Raw genomic sequence first — 22,153 nt, 5'->3', positions numbered from 1 at the left:
CTCGAAAACGCTCTTCAAATGTTGCAGTGCACGACATGCTTCCGCGCCATCCAGCTTGTCTCTAATCCAAGCCGGATATTGTTTGATGAACCAGGAAAGCCATAGAACAGAAATGAGTAGTATATCCAGGAAGGCAAAAGCCGGGGAATGTTTGTGGGAGAAGGAGAAACAAGAACGATTGCACTTGCCTGCTACAGACCATGTATACTCCCTGGGGCCTCGGCAGAATGCAGGGCGGTGGACCAGTCCCGTGACCCGCCGGATTTCCACCAGCTTCGACGGCCCGAAGCTTCCCGCGCAATTAAATTTCTACCCTTCCGTTTTTCCTCCTGCTTCCATCCCCTTCATCTCCATCTCCATCTCCCATCCTCCCTCCCACCCGTCTCACTCCTCTGCGATTGAGCCGTCGGATTATATCCCCTTTTTCTCTTTGCTGTATTATTTAATTTCTCTGCACAATGCTGGCGTCTCGCTTTGCTCGCGCGGTATGTTTTTCCCGAGGCAAACGAAAAAAAAGGTCACGCATAACTGACTTCATCGCGACAGCTCCCGCGCACTGCTTCCCTCCCTCGCGCCCCCGTCTCCAGAATCCCCGGCGCCGCATTTCGGCGATGGAACTCGACGGAAGGTGGTGAGGAGAAGGTCAAGGGCCAGGTCATCGGTATTGATCTGGGTAAGTGCTCGCGTGGCCATGAAGAGTCCTTCGGACCGCTGACTGACATCGTTGCTTCTAGGTACCACCAACTCCGCTGTCGCTGTGATGGAGGGAAAGTCCCCCAAGATCATTGAGAACGCTGAGGGTATGTTAAGACAAGTTTTACCTCGCCGGCGCTGCTCTCCTGCTTGGTATTCAGGGGAGCCGTGCCAAATCGTTCTTACAAATTGCTAACCTAAACTCGCGATAGGTGCCCGTACCACTCCCTCGGTTGTTGGTTTCGCTGAAGATGGTGAGCGGTTAGTCGGTGTTGCTGCCAAGCGCCAGGCTGTGGTCAACCCCGAGAACACTCTGTTCGCTACCAAGCGTCTCATCGGTCGCAAGTTCACCGATGCCGAGGTCCAGCGTGACATCCAGCAGGTTCCCTACAAGATTGTCCAGCACACCAACGGCGATGCCTGGGTTGAGGCCCGTGGCCAGAAGTACTCGCCTTCGCAGATTGGTGGTTTCGTCTTGACCAAGATGAAGGAGACTGCTGAGGCCTACATGAGCAGGCCCATCAAGAACGCCGTCGTCACTGTTCCTGCGTACTTCAACGACTCTCAGCGTCAGGCTACCAAGGACGCCGGTCAGATCGCTGGCCTGAACGTCCTCCGTGTCGTCAACGAGCCTACCGCCGCTGCTCTTGCTTACGGTATGGAGAAGGAGGCCGACCGCGTGGTCGCTGTCTACGATCTGGGTGGTGGTACCTTCGATATCTCGGTTCTTGAGATCCAGAAGGGTGTGTTCGAGGTCAAGTCAACCAATGGTGACACCCACCTGGGTGGTGAGGACTTTGACATCACCCTGGTCCGCCACATTGTGGATTCTTTCAAGAAGAAGTCTGGTGTGGACCTTTCGGGTGACCGCATGGCCATCCAGCGCATCCGTGAGGCTGCCGAGAAGGCCAAGATTGAGCTGTCTTCTTCGCTCCAAACTGAGATCTCCCTCCCCTTTATTTCCGCCGGAGCCTCAGGTGCCCTTCATATCCAAGAAAAGATGACCCGTGCCCAGCTCGAGTCTTTGGTGGAACCCTTGATCAGCCGTACCACTGAGCCCGTCCGCAAGGCGCTGAAGGATGCCAACCTCCAGTCCAAGGACATTCAGGATATCATCCTGGTTGGTGGTATGACCCGTATGCCCAAGGTCACTGAGTCCGTCAAGTCCATGTTCGGCCGGGAACCCGCCAAGTCGGTCAACCCCGACGAGGCCGTCGCCATTGGTGCTGCTATCCAGGGTGCCGTCCTGGCCGGCGAGGTCACCGACGTTCTGCTGCTCGATGTCACCCCCTTGTCTCTCGGTATCGAAACCCTGGGTGGTGTCTTCACCCGTCTGATCAACCGCAACACTACCATCCCCACCAAGAAGTCGCAGACTTTCTCGACCGCCGCTGACTTCCAGACCGCCGTGGAGATCAAGGTGTACCAGGGTGAGCGTGAGCTTGTCAAGGACAACAAGATGCTGGGCAACTTCCAGCTGGTCGGCATTCCCCCGGCCCACCGTGGCGTTCCTCAGGTCGAGGTCACTTTCGACATCGATGCTGACTCGATCGTCCACGTCCACGCCAAGGACAAGTCCACCAACAAGGATCAGTCCATCACCATTGCCTCCGGCTCTGGTCTGTCGGACGCTGAGATCCAGTCCATGGTCGATGATGCCGAGAAGTACGGTGCTCAGGACAAGGAGCGCAAGGCCGCCATTGAGGCCGCCAACCGCGCCGACAGCGTCCTGAACGACACCGAGAAGGCTCTCAAGGACTTCGAGGACCGTCTGGACAAGACCGAGGCCGAGCAGATCAAGGAGAAGATCGCCAGCCTGCGCGAGTTCGTCGCCCAGAACCAGACCGGCGAGGGCACTGCTACCGCTGAGGAGCTGAAGCAGAAGACCGATGAGCTCCAGACTGCCAGTCTGACTCTGTTCGACAAGATGCACAAGGCCCAGAACGAGCAGCAGCAACAGCAGGAGCAGCAGGGTGGTGAGCAGCAGGGCGAGAAGAAGGAGTAAATCTTTTGACTCTCAACCTGACTTGTATTTTTTACTTTCTATTTTCCTTTTGTGTTAGAGACCCTGATTCCTGTTTGGCACCTCTTTTCGCATTTACTGTACACATACTTCCCACAAGGCCCTTGTTTCTCTGATCTTTCTTTTGGGTGTACTGGTGTTTTGATTGACAGCCCTTTGTACGATTTTTTTTTTCTTCTTTTCCACTGTGCCCTTGATACACTCTGCTTTGCCAGAGTGTATCGCCGGGATTGTCTACAACTGTATCTAATGACATGACGGCAGAAGGGGGGCCACCAAAAAAAGGATGTGGTTGTGGGCTTGGGTTTGGTGCATGTGACAATAGAAATCGGACACTTCTCCTCTCGCTTTTATCATTATCATCTTCATGTAAAGCCGTTGTTGTGTAATCTGCATTGCAACGAGGACTGCCTTGGTCTGCATGCAACCGCCGGTGGAAGCATCAAAACAAGACCCGTCAAAAGGCGATAGGTCGGAAAGCTCGGTTCGCCTGCAGCGGTCTGCTTCGAGCCTCGTTTGCTGTATGATCCTGGGTTGGCTAGTCTGAAACCCCTTGACCCTCCCTCTCTTGCTCCCCTATTATTATTGTGGATCGCAAAGAAACGTTGCCACTAACCTATATTGTCTGCTCATACATGATCTGGCGTGATGCCAATGGACCAATAGTCTCTATCGACTCGATTCCTTGCATGCCAGACGCAGACTATTTGCTTATATCGTGGTGGATAGGTCAACATTGTACTTTGGTCCGTCCACTTTTTAGGGCAGCGCAAAACCCTCCTCCTCTTACTCCTCCCATGAATGAAGTCATTCGACATCCAGAGGTAACGTACAAGCGCGCAGTGGCCAAGTTCTCCGCCCAGTCCACGCGCAATCACATCATAGCGACGCAGTCTATAGTTAGCTAGCAAGGAAAAAAGGTTCTGAACCTGCTCGTTCCGCCAATCTAGACTCGCACCGGGGTGATTGAACAAAGCGTTCACGCAGGTTTGTTGGCGGCGCAGCTCTGACGGGCAAATCACCGTTATACACACCAGCCGGCGGGGGTCGTCCGGGTGCTTGGGGCTTGGGGCTTTGGCTTTGACTTGGTCTTGGTGGTGTCGGTGGGTCTCATGTCTCTTTTTTTTTTTTTTTTTTTTTTTTTTTCTCACTTTCCGGGTTACGAGTGCCGCGTTTTACTCCAACACTCAGTACATACTAACAAAAGGTCGTTAGTACTGTGTGTATTCCGTACAGTGCGAATCCACAAGTGGAAGACCTAATTATAATTTTTGTGCGTTTTGCCCTACCATCATTCGTCGATCATGTCCTGCGAGAAACCATCCACCTTAGCGCGCCCCTCTCGCTCCCCTAGACTGGACTGTCCACTGATCCACCATTGAGCCACATTCCCTTCCCTGCTTTTTTTCTTTGCCTTTCTAAGCGTAGGGCGTCTGCGTCGACCGATGATAGTGTGTATTTCTGTTGACTCCATCCAAGGTCACTTGACCGAATAATATGTAAGTTTCCCCGGAGAACGTTGGCTAACGGGTGTCAGCGTGATGGTTAGTCAAAGGAGGACGCGGTTCCCATAAGTACCTATAACTAGAGCAGAGCCTGATTATTATTCACGGGCTGATATGGTTCGACCTGAAAGCCAAATTATTAACACTTTGCCCGGCAACAAAAATCATAATTACCAGCGGCGTCCGACAACTTAACGACGTATTATTGTTGTCAGAGTTACATAATGATCTCCGCGACGGGGCTTGGCAACAACGAGGATTAGATCGAGTGCATGCGATTGGCGCCCTCAGGATCCAAGTGTTGTCACTGCCGCGAGATTGTATGCAAATAAGGGGCTAAGCTCTGGCCCAGCCATGTCTGATCTCTCCAAATGCCATTATTATTATTAAATGACAGATCATCTTCCCTTCCCCTTTTTTGACTAGGCGCTGTCTGTAGGCCTAGTTAACTAAAACCAAATAAAACACAATTATTGACTCATCACCCCTGATTGTGATTGTGATTTGATTACATGCCACTAGCGCCCGGCAAATCCATGGGTGCCACTGTTGTTGACTGACCGCACATCCCCTGGTTTTACTTCATGCTAAACACGCTAGCCTCAGTACAATTAAATTAAAATGATCATCAGCGGTGTTGTGGGACATGTGTCGCACACTGAATAATATTCCTCCATCTTCAGGTCTGTCATAATGGATAATCATAAATAGAGGCAAGGTGAGGAGGATAGTAGTAAACAGTGCTAAAAGTACGATCCCTTACTTACGATAACAGCAGCAACGGGGATGCAGTCAGTCGCGCTTATTTGACGATTATTTTTAATTTTTACTGGGGATGTCAATCATTGCCTAACCGTCAGGCCCATAGATCGGAACTTTCTCTGTCTTCCCTGCCTTTCGATCCTAGCCCTTTCATCCACTTTGTTTTCTTTTCTTTTCTTTTTTTCGAAGTATTATTTTTCTCCCCTCTCCAACCTCGACTTCCGTAGCGTACTTGAATATCCCAAGTATCTACAACCATGACAGCTGCACCACCGGTGCTTCACCATGGCCCCGACAGTGGGATGAACGGTGGTCCGACACATCTCCAGCACAACCACCCTCGCTATCACCCGATTGCCATGAACCCCAATCCGCCTACTCATCCGCCAATGCCTCCGCCAGAGCAGATGGTGCAGAACCACCATTTCCGTCATTATGCTGCACCGCCGTTGCATGAGCAGCATCCGCCAGGACCACCACCGCTGCCTCCCAGCCCGACGTCGATCGACCAGATCGAGGCACGGCTCCGGCAGCTAGAGCACGAGGAGATGAACCGTATGGCAACCCGCAGCCACATCCTAGCGGTACGGAAGCGCGAAGATGAAGAATTCCGCCGGATGACGGAGAGTGCCGAGGCAGAGGAAGAGGTAGATTTTCTTGATATCATTTGATTTTTGACCCCGGACATGGTTAACATATACATCCCCAGGAGCTTCGACGACAGCGCAAAAGACTCAAGAGGGAGTCCATGGGCCTGGGCGTCAACTCGGCGGCCGACTCGCCGCCGCTGCGACCTACACCTCCACGGCGACTATCAGAAACCAATGCGGCTACAACCCTGGCCTTTTTCAAACAGCAATCCCCGCCAGAACCCCGCCAAACACCTCTCCCGTCTTCTTCTACGCCGGTGCCTCCATCTCATGCCCAGGCACAACCACCACCACCTCCTAGTCCGATGCCTCCGCCACCACAACACCATCTTCACGCACCACCGCCGCACCACCATCACCACCACGCACCTCTTGCGCCTCCTCCTCCCCACGGCCCACCACCACCACAGCACCACCCGATGGTGCAGGTGCACCACGAACCCGCCAATGGCACGGGCTCTATCCGGCGCAAGCAAAAATACACCATCAAGAACGTCGAGGCGTGGGGCGAGCGCCACGGCCGTCCCGCCTCGCACGATCCCTCCGGCCGCGCGCTGTGGAAGCGTCCCTCAGATGGAAGTCTCGTCTACCTCACCTGCCCGATCCAGGGCTGCAGCAAGGCGGACTTCGTCACATTGCACGGGTTCATGTGCCATCTCACTAAGAAGCATAAGGACCGCTCACTCGGCAGCCAGTCCCGTGCCCTGGAAGTCTGCGGTGTCGTTTTCGATCCCAGTGCGCCTTTGCCTCCCGTTTCGGGAAAGCGTGCTTCCACTGAGGAAAAGAGCCCGGTGGAATCTACCGCCATGGATCAGGACCAGGACCCCGACGATCATGACCATGATCAAGACGACCATGAAGTAGATATGGACTCCGACGGAGCCGACGACATGGACCGGGACTCCTCGTCATACCGCATCAAGTCTGAAACAACCGACCGCCCCATGCCTGACGCACATGAGTCCTCCTCTACCCCAGCCGCAATGGCCAACACTCCCAACAGCACCACCATCACGCCTCCTAAGCCGCAGCCGCACACCAACGGCTCCTCCGCCAAACAGTCCATCTCCTCCATCATCGACCGCAACCCCGAAAGCTCCGCCGAGAACAGAGAGGCATTGACCGATGCCATGGCGCAGGGTCTTTCGCCCTCTGCGCCGGAGTCTTCGGTGCCGCTGAAGCGGAAGTATGAGTTTTCGCCGCCGGCTGCGGAGAAGGAGAACGCTGAACCGCGAAGGGAGGAGGGGAGTCGTGTTGTGTGATTCTCTTGTCTGGCTGCCAACTAATAATCGTATAGCGCTGCCAGGCTATTATTAATATGGTTCTTTGTTTTGTTTTTGTCAATACCCTCTTTTTGTATCTGGGTGGCTCGTTGCGTCTCTTGTGCTGGTTGGATAGCGTGTCATGTTGTGGAGCGGTTCAATAATGTTGGTTTTTCCCTAGAATGGCATTTCTTGTCTAATACAAATGCATTTGCATGTCTCAAAATGGATACCGATGTAGAAAGATAAAGATGTTTCACAGTATAGAGAGTCAAGCTCGGGAAGACCGATTTATGTACTACCAACTATTGCCGAACTCCAGTGTCTACAGGAAAGATATAGATATGAATATTCCAACATGAAGGTCAAGTTTCAGATCTATTCCTCACTAGTAAAAGATGCACCATGAACCCCGTCCCGCCACGCAACCCCTCCCCCAAGACCTCATCACTCACCCTCCAGACGCGGAACTCGCGCAGGGTCTCCCGCAACCAAGCTTCGAACACCTCAGGCGACCGCTGCTGCTGTGCAACGATGCAGATCGTGGGTTTGCGCGCAGACGAGCTCGTGGTCGAGGAGGAGAGAATCGGCTCTTCAAGTGAAGTGGCTACACTTACGCCAGGGCGTAACCGGCAGAGTTCGGCGCAGGTGCGCACGAAGGGAGTGATTAGGGCTTCGTTGTAGATGCAGTCGCAGGAGAGGAGGAGGTCGAAGCCTTTATCTTCCTCTACTTTGCCGGCATGGGCATTGTCGGACTCGATGCAGCTTTTCAGTAGCTCGGGTTGATCCAGTTCCCAGTCCAGGGTTGTGAATGTGATATTACTCGTTACTGCCCCTGCGGGCTGTTGTTTTTGCTGTTGTTGCTTTTTCCCCTGTCCGGGCTTACCTTTTGTTTTGGTACTGCCTTTGCTTTTCGATGATGATAATGATGCTGACGGCGCATTCAGTGATGCATTGGCGTCTAGATTCGTTCGGAAGAGTCGGCGCACATACTCCTGATCAGTGGCGATATAGTGCTGTACGGCCGGCGCCAGGGCCAGGGCGAGGAGAGCGGAGATGCCGCAGCCTAGTTCAGCGACGACCGAGGCGGCGGAGAGGAGCGAATGTGTCCAGAGAGGATTGGAAGGGGAGGAAATCCATTTGGCGAACAGGGGAGTGATTTTCCACAGGACTGTTTACGGTGGGGTTAGTATATAATTGTCGAAGAGAGCTCTGATCGCAATGATCGCAACCCGGACGTCAGAAACCGCCCTCGGCTCTCTCATGTGGCGCTCGGGAAATTAAGAACTGGGGAGCGGAGCTAGGGAGCGTCCGTGCTCCAGGGTCTCGTTTTCCCCGTCCCAGACAAAAAGGTCTGTGAACGGGAATTGGGGCTGCAGATCAGGGATATCCGAGAGGAACTACTCACCGGCGCCAGTCGTGCCCCCGGCTCGACTGGAGGATAGCAAAGTGGGCGACTGGTGAATGCAGTACTCGTGCTCGCCGATCACTAGGTCAACCGTTGCCGCGCGGGAGTCGACGAAGCCTAGGTTGGCGGAGGGGATGTCCTGTGCGAAGAGGAGAAAAGCTTCTGCAATAATGCTGGGTCAGTGCGAGTTCTGTCAGGGTCTGTCGGATACTGACCCTCCTCAGCGTCGGTGACTTCCTCGCCGATGGCAGCGATGAACTGGTCCATAGGATGTCGTAGAGGAGTAGTCGGGAGACAAGGTTCCCAAGGTGCAAGTACAATAGTCGCTCCACTCTGCCCCAACAAAAAACAACCCGGCACTGATCTGCTCGTGAGTCGGCAACGGCAGTCTCCTACTGCATTAGTATTATTGTTGTGCTTGTTCTTATTATGATGGTTAGAAGGGAGGCATATTGAAAGTAAAATCATTAATTATCCTCTACTCTGTCTAGCTCGATTTCATGTCGAGTCGGACCGTCTAGTCCCCGTCCAAGCTCCTTCGTTCCCCAGCCACTTGGTCCTGCAAGTCTTTCTTTTCTTCACCACCTCGACTTAGCTCGACTTAGCTCGACTTCTTCTCCCTCTCTCTCTACCCCTTGCCACAATTATCATTCTCTGGTGCCTGGTGAGTCCCTCTGCCCTGGCTCAGCTCCGCCTCCCCCAGCTCCGAAGCTCTCGTGTTCCCCTCCCCATCTTCCCCGGAACTAACGTCACCAAGGATTTTCCACACCCAACCCTCCCAACTTCCCCCTCCCACTTGAATCGCTCACCCCCTGAGCAAGCTCCGCCACAATGTCGAAGCGCGATCTTCACATCCAACCGCGCATGGTCAAGAAGGGCCCCTTCTCCGTCGAGGCGCCCGGCTATGAGCGCAAGGAAGGAGAGACCATCCCCCGACGACACCCAGCGGCCAAGGACGGGCTCATTCTGCGCCCCTCAGAGGATGTCGCAACCACCTACGACAACTTCCGTCGCTCGGCCCGGCTGTACGGCAACTCCAAGGCCGTCGGCACTCGTAGCCTGATCAAGACCCATGTCGAGAACAAGAAGGTCAAGAAGATCGTCGATGGCGTGGAGAAGGAGGTTGACAAGCAGTGGACCTACTTTGAGATGAGCGGCTACACCTACAAGACTTTCCTCGAGTACGAGAAGCTCTGTCTCGAGCTGGGCTGCGGTCTGCGCAAGCTGGGCCTGGAGAAGGACAGCAAGATTCACCTCTACGGTGCGACGAGGTAGGCCGAACCGGAACCTTTCCCGATGGGAGACGCGCATTCACTAACCCATTTCGTCCTATAGTGCACACTGGCTGGCCATGTCACACGGTTCGCTTGCCCATCTAGTTGATGAGTTTTTGTTTTACTGACGTCACATCTAGGCGCTGCCTCGCAGTCGATTACCATTGTGACCGCGTACGATACCCTGGGCGAGGAGGGTCTGAAGCATTCCCTGGTTCAGACCTCCAGTAGCGCCATCTTCCTCGACCCCGGCCTGATCAAATCGCTGTGCAACGTTCTCAAGGACATCCCCTCGATCAAACATGTCATCTACAACACGGATACGGAGGTTTCCCAGGCGGACTTGGATCGTCTAAAGAATGACTTTGGCCATGTCAACGTGTTGAGCCTCGAGGAGCTGCGCAAGTCCGGCGAGGAGAACAACGTCGACCCGGTCCCGCCCAAGCCGGAAGACCTTTGCTGCATCATGTATACCTCGGGCTCGACGGGCCCGCCCAAGGGTGTTCCCCTGACGCACGCCAACGTGATTGCTGCCAGTAAGTCGGTCGTCGCCGTGAAATATACGCAAGCTAATTCCCTCTCCAGCTGCTGGTGTCAACGAGATCGTCGGCCCGTACATCGGCCCCAAGGATTCCCTGTTGACTTACCTCCCGCAGGCGCACATCTTGGAGTTCATGTTTGAGAACCTGTGTCTGTTCTGGGGTGGTACGATGGGATACGGTAACCCTCGCACCTTGTCGGATACATCCATGCGCAACTGCCAGGGTGACATTCGCGAGTTCAGTCCCACTATTTTGGTCGGCGTGCCCGCCGTGTGGGAGTCGGTCAAGAAGGGTGTGCTGAACAACCTGAACAAGAACAACTTCATTGTGAAGAACATGTTCTGGGGTGCCATGGCGGCCAAGAACTTCCTGATGACCACTGGCTTCCCCGGCGCGAACCTTGGCTCTTCGATCTTGGATGCAGTGGTTTTCAAGAAGCTGAAGGAGGCTACCGGTGGCAAGCTCCGGATTATGATGAACGGCGGCGGTCCCATCTCCAAGGATACCCAAAAGTTCCTCTCCATGGCGATCGCTCCCATGATCGGTGGTTACGGTCTGACCGAGACCTCCGCCATGGGCGCTCTGAACGATCCCATGGCCTGGAATCCCAACGTCCTCGGCGACGTGCCCGCGTCGGTGGAAATCAAGCTGGTGGACTTCCCGGATGCCGGGTACCTGACCAAGCACAGCCCACCGCAGGGTGAGATCTGGATCCGCGGCGGCAGCGTGACTTCAGGCTACTGGGATAACGAGCAGGAGACCAAGGAGTCCCTGACTGACGACGGGTGGTTCATGACCGGCGACATTGGCGAGTTCGACCACAACGGCCACCTGCGCATCATCGACCGCAAGAAGAACTTGGTCAAGACTCTGAACGGCGAGTACATCGCCCTGGAGAAATTGGAGTCCGTGTACCGCTCCTCCCCTGTTGTTGGCAATATCTGCGTCTTTGCTGCAGAGGACCAGGACCGCCCCATCGCTATCATCGTCCCGCTGGAGCCTGCCCTGAAGAACATTGCCAGCTCCAATGGCATCTCCGGCGACACCGTCGAGACTCTTGTCCACAACGAGAAGCTCAAGTCCATTGTTCTGACGCAACTGCAGCAGGCTGGCCGCGCTGGTGGCCTTAGGGGCATCGAGATCGTCAGTGGTGTTGTCCTGTCTGACGAGGAATGGACTCCCCAAAACGTAAGTGGCCGACCTTTGATCATCACCAAGTAGCTTAGTTTCAACTGACATATTTTATAGGGCTTCATGACTGCCGCACAGAAACTGCAGCGCAAGAAGATCGTCAACAAGTACAAGGCCGACATCGACAAGGCCTACGGCAAGAAATAAAGGAGATATATCTCCTGTGTTTTTGATATATCTTTCCGTTGATTGATGTCTTTGCTTTCTGCTTGTTACCCTCTCCCGCGTTTGTTTTCATGTTGAGTTAGTTAATTGCTGCTTGTTCCGTGTTATCCCCCCCTGTTGATATGAGTGTTCTTCTGATGCGGACGACATGGCCTGCCTGCCTGCCTCTTGTGCCCCCTCTACGACGTAGATGAGATAGTAATGAATGCGGACATGTCTGACTTAGAAAGTCTTCTCGGTAGCATATCGATTACCTCGAGGATAGCAAATAACAAGTAATCAATCTTTCACAGAAAACAGAGATGAAATCTCCATAAATGATATGACATACCCCCGACAATAAGTAGCAATGCCCGCCTACCTATCATCCACGACCCCCATCAACAGTCTTCAGCGCCGGCGTATCCGCAATGCGAAAAACGTATTTTACCGCGCTCGCCTTCCCACCCTTCAAATCCGCCAACGCGCCCTCAACTCCATCCAACCCACCCTCACGGACCTGATACGGATGACCCCGGAACCAGCCCTCCGCGAGCCCCCGACCAAAATACCGGAAATACACAAATCCAAAATCAGGGTCCCCCTCCCACGCACCGGGCTGTCCATGCACACTTCTCACATTCGTTTCAGTGATCTGGAGCGTAGGCGGTGGCTGTATAGACGAAGAGAGCTGGGACTGAATCGGTAGAACAAATGCAGCGCTTCCTTGGCCATGCACCACGCGTAGCACGTTATTGACACTTCCATGTGCGCAGACTGTGTCAAATGCATGATACAATTCGTCAAACCCGCGCTCGCGCAACGCCAAGTGAATAGCATCGATTAGCGCATCTGGATCTTGTCGATAATCAATGATCGTATCGCCCTTAGAGCGGTCGAGCAGGGTATCGACGTATGTGGTTCCTCCTCCTGCGACCGCGATGAGAGGGTGGATGTTTGCACGCACTGCTAGCTTTAGTGCGAATGAGCCCACGGCTGTGGCGCCGCCGTATATTAGGACTGGGGTTGGCTTTTGGTTTTGGTTGTTTTTCCATGGATCTGGGAGGTTGAGCCGGGAGAAGAGGCCGAGTGCTGCCGTCATTCCTGCGAGGCTGGTAAGATGGACAGGGTTTAGTATGGAAGCTATGGTTCTGGGATACGTGGAGAGAAGTGTACTATGGTATAGCACTTACGGAATTGTTGCGGCCTCTGCAGAGGAAGACCTAGTTAGCATAGGAAACTCCAGTAGTTCCAACGGATATACTATACACACCTTCAAAAGATGTATTCTCGGGGATATGAAAAGTCGTATATGCCCACGCCACAGCATACTCGGCATAACTACCCCCAGATGTCATGATCTCATGAAACGCAGCGACGCGGTCCCCAGGCTATTTGTTTTGTTGTATTCCTCAGATCAGTTACTAGTTTCGGGCACAACACTACTCACCTACCCAATACTCTTCGATGGATATTCACCTTGAATTCAGTCACGTTCTTCCCAGTCCTGTGCACAATCCCGGCGATGTCGTCGCCCTGGTTGATGTGCACGTCAAACCATTCGGGCCGCTTCCAGTCCTTGGGATTGCTCCCGGAAACCACTACTTTGATCACGACCTGGTCGTCATTGGGAGTGGGGATGGGGGTGTCGATTAGCTCGGTTTTGGGACCGGGGTGGATCAGTAGTTCAAGCATCTGAGCTGAGTTGGTTCTGCGGATATTTGGTTCTTCGAAGGAGAGAAGGAACAGATCCTTGGGTCTCTCGGATATTTAGAAGGTAGAGAGGGCTCTCGTTTATAGGTGACGTTGGTTCATTTAACTTTCATTGCCAATGTCGTGGTTAGAATTCGTGCTTTATCTGTATTACAAATCCAGCATGAGGCTGCTTGGCCTATCTCGGATATGGTGCCGAATGAGAGGGGCATAGAAACTAGTAACCTGCCTCGTGCTGATCATTATGTAGATCAATAGGGCCTAAGGTTACTATTTTCAAAGATCAAAAAGCATTATTAAAGTCAGATAAGTCATGTAATTGTAACAGAATGAAGATAAATTTATGTAGAAGGTGTATATAAAATCAGCAAAGAAATTGAAATGAACAAGGGTGTATATTGGCCTTATATCCATAACGAGACATTCCACTCGGACAGACAAAGAAGGCCATACTGCTTCAAGAATTTTTCCCTCTCCAGTCCCCGCTCGTGTGCATGTTTAGTACACGGCAATTTTGAAATGGAACTCATAGGTCCCAGCTCTCATACGAGGCCCTGTCATAGACACAGACGAAGGTGGAGTTGCTCTTCCACAGAGGGCGCGAAGACCACTGGTACAGCATCTGGGTCTCGCTTTTAGGGCTTTGGGCGGTGTTAGGGAGGGATTAGGCTTTTATTTCGGAAAAATTAAGGTTGTGTATAGAGACATCGGACTTAACAAGCACGGTACGCTCACGCTCAACTACGTGCCCCCCGTCGCCTCCAGCGATACCTTTCCGCCATAAAGGAAGTCTTTTCCAGTCTCATGTCCCTTTCGGATCTTGGGATCCATACTTGTTTATAAGAACCAGATGGGGTTGGTCAGACCAATCGCTGAATCGTCAGTCACGTTCCTGACCTCCACTCTCACAAACTTGAAGTCGGTAGGAAGCTGGTGATGGAGGGTCTTTCCATCTCTGATAGTGGTGTTATAAAAGTACCCCTTATCAGAGATAAAGCAAGCCTTCTGGTCGTTCATGCCCTCGACAGTAAGGAAGGCCTGGGCACCTCTGGAGCTTCCGTGAACCTTGTCGCCGATCTGAGCAACGGTGTTCTGCACGTTGACGTGGAACTCCATCGACTTGCCAGGACCTTCAACGACATAAGCGCGGGCATTCTTGACAGCCGCGACGATAGCAGACTGCTTGCGGCCGCGAGAGTTGACGACAGTGGTGGGAACTCCGTTCATGGAAGGGGGAGAGTGGGCGTCACTTCCACCGATGGCGGCGGTAAACTTTCCAGCAACGAGGAGCTCGTGCCATTTCTGAATGGCCTGTTGATCGGTTGAATCAAAGTCAGCATTCCAAACTTCAATGGCATCGTTGTGGTCCCAGTCATCGAAGCCCCAGTTGCAGGCTGCGCAAGCAGCGAAGGGGTGGTTGACGGAAACGAAGCCACCGGCGCGGTGAACCTGCTCAGTAGCTTCGGCGAAGCCCGCGACATCCTGGTAACGCCAATCAATGAGCTGCTCGCGGTCGAGGCCGGCAGCTTGCCAATGTCCGTGGCGAGTAGTCACCTCGATGGCGCGGCAGATCAGGAGATCCGGAGCCAAGGCCTGCTGGTAAGCGCCGATAATGTTGTTGCTGGTGTCGGTGTTGTGGTCAGAGAAGAAGATGAACGAGAGATCCTGAGCCACGGCATGTTGGATCTGCTCATCTGGGGTGTACTTTCCATCGGAATAGACTGTGTGCATATGGAAGTCCCCGCGGAGCCACTCCTGTCGCTCGAACTGACCGATGGTGTCAAAGTCGACTTGTGCAAAAGTGGGAGAGAAGTAAGTGTCAACTGGGTCGAATCCCATGACAATTTGCAACTGCCAGTCGATACCCTCGGGAACGGAGTTGTAGGGACCAAGAACTACGTTCCAGGTACCGGGCTCGATAGCGCCTGGGTTGTAGCCAGGGGTTGCCCAGGAGGGAGTGATGGTGAAGTTATTACGGAAACCGCCTGACCATCCGCGAGATCCGAAGGTGTCGTTGACAGTATTCATCAGCTGATATCCACGCTGATCGAAAACGCCCAGGTCCAGGGCATTATCCTTGCCCTGGAGAGAGTAGGTCTGCAGGACATAGACCGAGGTGGTTTCGGGCTCAACTTGGAACGGGACGTAGACAAAGGACATGACCTGGGAAGCATCAATATGGCCAGTCAAGTTGAGGGTGACGGGAGCCCGAGCAGAGACACCAGCCACGAGGGCGGCCACCAAGGGAAGAGTCGTAGTAGCTTTCATGTTTGATGACTTCGCCTCAGAGAAGTGAGACAGAAATTGCTGAAGTTGGGACGCCACTAGCTGTAAATAGAAAAATCGCCCTCTTTTATATGTATGTACAAACGGACGAATGTAACTATACCTGCCAATTGATTGTTCAAGTTGAGGTTACCCTGTCGTATCCCACGTGGATGGTCCATCGATGAATTGCCGAGATATACTTTGCCGATCGCAATTATAAGTTCATCTGGTTGGACCAAGCTTAAAAGGTGTCAAAGATTATCAAAGATGTTCAAGATCGTTGACAGAGATATTAGAATTGTTCAGGCTCAAAGTTGAATCCTCCCAACGATGGCCTCGTTATTGTTCATCGCGTAAACAGCAAGAATTAGATGAAGCGGTCGTTGATGACTCTTCAAAAGTATTCCGTATTGATAACTGCCTCTAAGGAGAGAACCAATTCCCTGTTTCGTTTAGGTATTATGAATAACACGAGCGATTCGAGCCTTGGCATATTGACAGGATCGCGATCGGAGAGTTTCTTAGCCATTGCTCGGCCCACGTGAGCTTTTCCGGCCCACCTGTCAGAAGCCCCGAATGTCGGGGTTCCGGCTCCACTTCAAGACCCTGATACATTCTAGAAAACCGTAGACAGCGATCGGGTAATGCTATCTCGTTGGAATGGTACCTGGTATTCATCACGGGACCATAGTGTAAAGTGGCTAGTGCAAAGTGGAATAGCCTGGCTTTGTAGAGACCGATATGAGGCAGTGGTGAAGCTGTTACTAGAGACTGGGAAAGAGGATGAGGACTCAAAGGACATTGAGGGTATAACACCACTCTCCTGGGCTGTGGCTAACGGGCATGAGCCCGTGGTAAAACTACTAGACAGGAGGCAGCAGAGGTAGGCGAGGGGATCCGCTTCTGCTCTCCCTGGGCCCTATCATGTATATAGACTGGGCAAACGCCAAGCACCACTAGACGACTCTTGCTCATGTGCCGGGTCGGCCAAGCCTACCACTCGGCTATTGAGGGAGAAATGACTTACTCCGAACCACAACACTTTCCTTAGGTTATTCAAGCCAGCCCCAGGGAGCAGGGACTAATCGTAAACGTTAGTCTGGATGCGTCGTATCCACCCAGAGAGAAAAGTATCCTTCTCATAAACCGGCTTTCTAAGTCGATGGTCGCACGGGGATTCTAGCTTAATTAAGACGATGCTTCGTGGCCGCCTAGCTTTGATGGGAGGAGCTTTGATGCTACCAAGTAAACATGGGTTAGCTCGATTCCTTTTGATTGCGCCCTTCTGCAGATAGCAGCTTCAAGCGATCCGAGAGGTGGTTGGTTCGCCACTATTCCTCATATAGTTAAGAAACACGAGCGTAGGTTTGGCTAGGGTGGGATTCATGGTTCATTGTCACCACTGGTGAAAATGGCGAGTTGTCAAGGAAGACAACTCGGGCATTTCGAGAATGTTTGATGTGGGACACGAATAGCAGCTGTCGAGCTCTAAAGAGTAGTAAACACGGACTAGGCTAATACAATAATCCGGTCTTTTACAGTGCAAGGCCTTGACCATTGACCGGAGATGTTCTTTACTTCTAAAAGTAGTTTAGCGCTTCTTGCATTGTGAGTTCGAGAAACCATGAAAGAGTGAAGGTGGTGACACCGATTTCCGGAACCAGTGTATAGGTGATGCCTACCGCGTTAGATATTTTCCGCGGCATCGTAGAGCTGGCGTCATCTTTTCTTCAGCCTCGGAGGACTAAAATCGAACGCGCCATGCGTGGGCCCATTCCCCGGCAGATTTTGGGCGTTACGTGCGAGATTGATCTAGGACAGCAGCATCGCGGATGGATTTAGGGAAGTTTTCGAGTTTGCGGGCTTGATGAGATTACATACTGTATAAGGAGTCGCAGTCCTGAAAGAACTCGAATCGCCTAGGATCCCTCGTCAGTATTGAAATATATAGTTGTCGCTCAGCCACCATATATTTTCCACTTACCAGTAACAAATCAACTGTTGACCTGTATACTGCCGTATGCCTGCCTTTCTGTTTGTTCCCTTCCATCAAGAAATCTATAATAACTTATGGATGCTGATATCGTAATTCGCATTGACTCGGTGTTAGGGCATGGCTTGTGACTTAATACTGCCGCCCAATGCCGCCCGCATTGCCCTGCGCGGGACACAATCAAGTCGCCCTCCACTGATTGAGAGCTCGCTTCCCCACACTCCTTTGAATCGAAGCAGCAGTAGCAGCAGATTGATGCTCGCTGGTCCTCGCGTGGTTTAGCGCAATTGCTGCTGGAAACACCTGTGCCCACTGCATCGTCTTGCACCCATTTCGGGGTGAGGTGGGCTGTATCGAAAGCATCGGACCGCTCCGCATACATCTTTTGACCCGGTGTGTAGCTCCCAGCGAGCTATGGCGGACTTACTGGCCTCGGCGATGGGTCAGTTGAGGTTGAATTCCAGTGATCTCACCCCGTCGGCCTTTGATGCGCGACTTGTAGAAGAAGAGAATGGCAAACATGACGACTTGAAGCCTCGCAAACGAACCCACCCAAATGCCGAGGACCTCTTGGCGGAATTGGAGAATGATTTCTTGACCCCGTCACCACGGTTTAGTACCAAGTGGTTGAACCATCTGCAAAAGTGCGTTGCTACTTGAGCTCTCTGTACTTCCGTCTGTGGCTAACGCTCCTCATGCAGGCGATGGGATGTCTCGACCGACTACACCGACCTCTTCGAAATCGCTCCCACCCAGACGCGCACCGTTACTCGATTCACACGGGAAGGATTGGAAGGACGGGTGACTGGATATCATGAAGTTACGGTTCCTGCGACGAGCACAAATGCAAAGAACTCTACGTCTCTCCTTCGCCGACCTGCAGGCCGTGCCGATTTTGTTAGGGGAGCGGCGGGTTTCTTTCCCTTTGCGCCGGGTGGGTTGGACGCGGTCGAGGCCCTTGCGGCCATGGAGGCAGATGATCAAACGGCAGAGCAAACGCGAAGTGGTGGGAAACAGTCTGGTCTTGACCGAATCATCGATTTTGGGTCGGAGGGGGGTCTGTTGACCGTTCCACCGGGGTTCAGCCGCGGCCTGAAGCTTGAGGAGGCAAAGTCCAAGGAGGGCGTCGAGGGAGACAAGGAAGTCGAGCATGCTCTTCTCCAAGAGGAAAGCCATCTGCAAGTTGACGAAGCCGAACCAAAACCCGATGTCGACCCACGGTCAAAGGTTGAGGGTGAAGACGATATCAGCGATGAGGAGGAGGAAGACATTGATGCCTTGCTTCCCGTCGAATTCCCTGCTCTAGAGCCACACAACCTATTATTGACAGGAGTTCAAAAACAAAGGGGCAGAGAATGGGCTCACGTTGTGGATGTGAACAAAGATATTCCTAACTTCAGCGAGCTCGTCCCGGACATGGCCAGAGAGTGGCCCTTCGAGCTGGATACATTCCAGAAAGAAGCTGTCTACCACCTTGAAGGTGGCGATTCGGTGTTTGTTGCAGCCCACACTTCCGCCGGCAAGACTGTTGTGGCTGAATACGCAATTGCTTTGGCGGCCAAGCACATGACAAAGGCAATCTACACGTCTCCCATCAAAGCTCTCAGCAATCAGAAATACCGCGATTTCCGAACTACATTCGATGATGTTGGAATTCTGACTGGAGATGTCCAAATCAATCCAGAGGCAAGCTGTTTGATTATGACAACTGAAATCTTACGAAGTATGCTTTATCGCGGAGCTGATCTGATTCGTGATGTCGAGTTTGTCATCTTTGATGAAGTACACTATGTGAATGATCTTGAACGAGGTGTGGTCTGGGAAGAAGTTATTATCATGCTTCCTGAGCATGTCACTCTGATCCTCTTATCTGCCACTGTCCCCAACACATACGAATTCGCATCCTGGGTGGGTCGCACGAAGAAGAAGGACATTTATGTCATTTCGACTCCCAAGCGACCCGTTCCGCTCGAACACTATCTCTGGGCAGGGAAGGACAAGTTCAAGGTCGTCGATTCAAACAAGCGATTCCTGGAGAGTGGTTGGAAGAAAGCGAACGATATCATGTCAGGCCAGGATAAAGTCAAAGCTCAGAAGGCTGCCGAATCCCAAGCGCAGTCCCAGGCTGCGCGTGGAGGAGCCGGACCTCAAGGACGAGGCCGCGGACAGCCCAATGGCAGAGGCGGCGGTGCCCCTAGAGGCAACGGGCAGCGAGGAGGCCCACAGCAACGGGGCAGAGGGCAAGGGGGACGAGGACAACCCTCTAACCGAGGCACAGGAAATATTGCTCGTACTGGCCGCGGAGGCGGCAGGACGTCAGCTGCCCAGGACAGGAATGTTTGGGTGCACCTGGTATCCCATCTGCGCAAAGCGGATTTACTCCCTGGATGCATTTTCGTCTTTTCCAAGAAGCGATGTGAAGAAAATGCGGATTCTCTCTCCAACCAGGACTTCAGCACTGCTTCAGAGAAGAGCTTGATTCATATGTTTATTGAAAAGTCTCTCACCCGGTTGAAGCCCGAAGATAGAACGCTTCCACAGATTCTCCGGCTTCGTGAACTGCTGAGCAGAGGGATCGCTGTACACCACGGGGGTCTCCTGCCCATTATGAAAGAGATTGTTGAGATTCTGTTTGCCAAGTCTTTGGTAAAGGTTTTGTTCGCTACAGAAACGTTTGCCATGGGTCTCAATCTGCCGACTCGAACGGTTGTTTTCTCGGGATTCCGAAAACACGACGGCAAGAGTTTCCGCGACCTTCTTCCTGGTGAATATACGCAGATGGCTGGGCGTGCTGGACGAAGAGGTCTCGATACAGTGGGCTACGTTATCATAACTACCAGCGGCAGAGACGAGGCACCCCCCGCTGGTGCTCTGCGGAAGATGATCCTTGGCGACCCGACCAAGCTTAGATCTCAGTTCCGGCTGACGTACAATATGATTTTGAACCTGCTACGTGTGGAGGCTCTCAAGATCGAGGAGATGATCAAGCGGAGTTTCAGTGAGAATGCCACACAAGCCTTGCTCCCGGAGCATGAGAAACAAGTCCAGCTCTCGGAAGCCAGTCTCGAGAAGATTAAGCGAGAGCCCTGTGAGATTTGTGATTTGGATCTGGCAGCTTGTCATGCGGCAGCGATGGAGTACCAAAGACTCACGAATGAGCTGCATGCGGGCCTTCAATCATCGCCTGTAGGAAAACGGCTCTTTACAATCAAGCGACTCGTGGTTTACCGAAAGGTCAGTTCAGTTCATACCCTTCTTCATTATCTGATACGTGTACTAAATTCAGTGCAGGACGGATTGCGCACAGCCGGTGTGCTTGTCCGCGAGGGAGTGACTGGTGGGAATATACCCTGTCTGCAGGTGTGCGAGATTGGAACCATCAGCAACAAGCGCCACCCAAGCGATATTCTCCCCTTCTTGCCAAAATTCCGGCCCTTCTTCCAGCAACTGCCCTCCAGTTCTGCGAATATGCACTTGAAAACATGCAAAATCCCGCTCGCCGATCTTGAATGCGTCACAAACACCCAGGTGAAGCTTGGCGGGCCGATCTGGTACTTGAACATCAAGAAAGGTATATACCCCCGTCACAACTCTGTGTTCTCTATCTAATATCTTTCCATAGAGGCTGTGAAGTTCGCGGATAAGGAGCTCACCAAGTACACCAAGTCATGGACCGACCATACGTGGGACGAGCTGGATTGGGCGCGAGTCAAAGAGTTGCAAGTGCGAGATATACTCGATCAGCGACAGGCCCAGGCCGACATTGCCCAGTCCTGTCACAGTTTGAAGTGTCCTAATTTCTTGAAGCATGTAAGTGTTGCCGTTCTCATGTGTATCGCTCGCGCTGACCCTTTTCGTGCAGTTTGAGATGCAACATGACGAGTGGCAGGTCAAGGAGAATATCTCGCAGCTCAAACAGCTCATGTCGGATCAAAACCTCCAGCTTCTGCCGGACTACGAGCAGCGTATCCAGGTGTTGAGGGAACTGGGATTTGTGGACGAGCAGTCGCGTGTGCAACTGAAAGGCAAGGTAGCATGCGAGGTATGTTTCTCTCTCTCTCTCTCTCTCTCTCTCTCTCTCTCTTGTGTGTGTTTTTATACGATATTATCTCCAATTACTAACTTGGCATCAGATTCACTCTGCCGATGAGCTTGTTCTCACCGAATTGATTCTGGAGAACGTGCTGGCAGAATTCGAGCCGGAAGAGATCGTCGCCCTCCTCTCGGCCTTTGTGTTCCAGGAAAAGACTGACAACAAACCCACATTGACCCCACGCCTGGAAAAGGGCCAGGAAACGATCGTGCGAATCTCGGAGAAGGTCAATGACTTCCAGGTGCTGCACCAGGTCATCCAGTCCAGCGAGGACTCGAACGACTTCGCCAGCCAGCCGCGCTTTGGGCTTGCCGAGGTCGTGTATGAGTGGGCCAAGGGCATGTCCTTCAACCGCATCACGGATCTGACGGATGTGATGGAGGGAACGATCGTGCGCACCATCACGCGGCTGGACGAGACGTGTCGTGAGGTCAAGAACGCTGCCAAGCTGGTGGGCGACCCGTCGCTGTACACGAAGATGCAGCAGGCGCAGGAGCTGATCAAGCGGGATGTGATTTTTGCAGCGTCACTGTACATGTAGCCGCATGAATCAATAGTAGTTGCTAGCATGTCTGGTAGTAAATCGACGTCTCCCATGTTCTACTCTGCGTAGTCGTAAATACTCGGTCAGT

The 22,153-nt window shown here is 52.7% G+C and overlaps 7 protein-coding genes across 7 annotated transcripts; 4 read left to right on the top strand and 3 right to left on the bottom strand.

The window, feature by feature from the left end:
• Positions 1-458: 458 nt before the first annotated feature.
• Positions 459-2,698, top strand: N7474_010858 (Hsp70 family protein; the record flags this gene model as incomplete). Its single annotated transcript, XM_057202268.1, has 4 exons — positions 459-485; positions 547-673; positions 735-800; positions 906-2,698. 4 exons carry the CDS (start codon positions 459-461, stop codon positions 2,696-2,698), a joined length of 2,013 nt encoding a protein of 670 aa, XP_057047552.1.
• A 2,542-nt stretch (positions 2,699-5,240) lies between these two features.
• On the top strand, positions 5,241-6,895 carry N7474_010857 (uncharacterized protein; the record flags this gene model as incomplete). The annotated part of the gene is made up of 3 exons (XM_057202267.1): positions 5,241-5,630; positions 5,693-5,890; positions 6,062-6,895. The coding sequence occupies 3 exons, from the start codon at positions 5,241-5,243 to the stop codon at positions 6,893-6,895; spliced, it is 1,422 nt and encodes a 473-aa protein (XP_057047551.1).
• A 365-nt stretch (positions 6,896-7,260) lies between these two features.
• On the bottom strand, positions 7,261-8,570 carry N7474_010856 (S-adenosylmethionine-dependent methyltransferase; the record flags this gene model as incomplete). Its single annotated transcript, XM_057202266.1, has 3 exons — positions 7,261-8,066; positions 8,304-8,465; positions 8,519-8,570. 3 exons carry the CDS (start codon positions 8,568-8,570, stop codon positions 7,261-7,263), a joined length of 1,020 nt encoding a protein of 339 aa, XP_057047550.1.
• A 564-nt stretch (positions 8,571-9,134) lies between these two features.
• Positions 9,135-11,457, top strand: faa4 (long-chain fatty acid-CoA ligase FAA1; the record flags this gene model as incomplete). Its single annotated transcript, XM_057202265.1, has 5 exons — positions 9,135-9,574; positions 9,639-9,664; positions 9,718-10,113; positions 10,163-11,307; positions 11,368-11,457. 5 exons carry the CDS (start codon positions 9,135-9,137, stop codon positions 11,455-11,457), a joined length of 2,097 nt encoding a protein of 698 aa, XP_057047549.1.
• A 382-nt stretch (positions 11,458-11,839) lies between these two features.
• On the bottom strand, positions 11,840-13,149 carry N7474_010854 (zinc-binding alcohol dehydrogenase family protein; the record flags this gene model as incomplete). Its single annotated transcript, XM_057202264.1, has 4 exons — positions 11,840-12,566; positions 12,648-12,663; positions 12,728-12,795; positions 12,905-13,149. The coding sequence occupies 4 exons, from the start codon at positions 13,147-13,149 to the stop codon at positions 11,840-11,842; spliced, it is 1,056 nt and encodes a 351-aa protein (XP_057047548.1).
• An 855-nt stretch (positions 13,150-14,004) lies between these two features.
• N7474_010853 (PHP domain protein) lies at positions 14,005-15,435 on the bottom strand (the record flags this gene model as incomplete). Its single annotated transcript, XM_057202263.1, has 1 exon — positions 14,005-15,435. One exon carries the CDS (start codon positions 15,433-15,435, stop codon positions 14,005-14,007), a length of 1,431 nt encoding a protein of 476 aa, XP_057047547.1.
• Positions 15,436-17,842: 2,407 nt separating this feature from the next.
• N7474_010852 (SKI complex RNA helicase subunit SKI2) lies at positions 17,843-22,062 on the top strand (the record flags this gene model as incomplete). The annotated part of the gene is made up of 6 exons (XM_057202262.1): positions 17,843-18,072; positions 18,130-20,662; positions 20,720-20,999; positions 21,051-21,238; positions 21,291-21,470; positions 21,562-22,062. 6 exons carry the CDS (start codon positions 17,843-17,845, stop codon positions 22,060-22,062), a joined length of 3,912 nt encoding a protein of 1,303 aa, XP_057047546.1.
• Positions 22,063-22,153: the final 91 nt, after the last annotated feature.

Source organism: Penicillium riverlandense (assembly GCF_028828495.1).
Source record: "Penicillium riverlandense strain IBT 135883 chromosome Unknown utg000011l_segment0_segment0, whole genome shotgun sequence".
NCBI classification, from domain to species: Eukaryota; Fungi; Ascomycota; class Eurotiomycetes; order Eurotiales; family Aspergillaceae; genus Penicillium; species Penicillium riverlandense.
The sequence above is the reverse complement of the archived record's forward strand: the minus strand, read 5'-3'. Positions and strand labels throughout refer to the sequence as shown.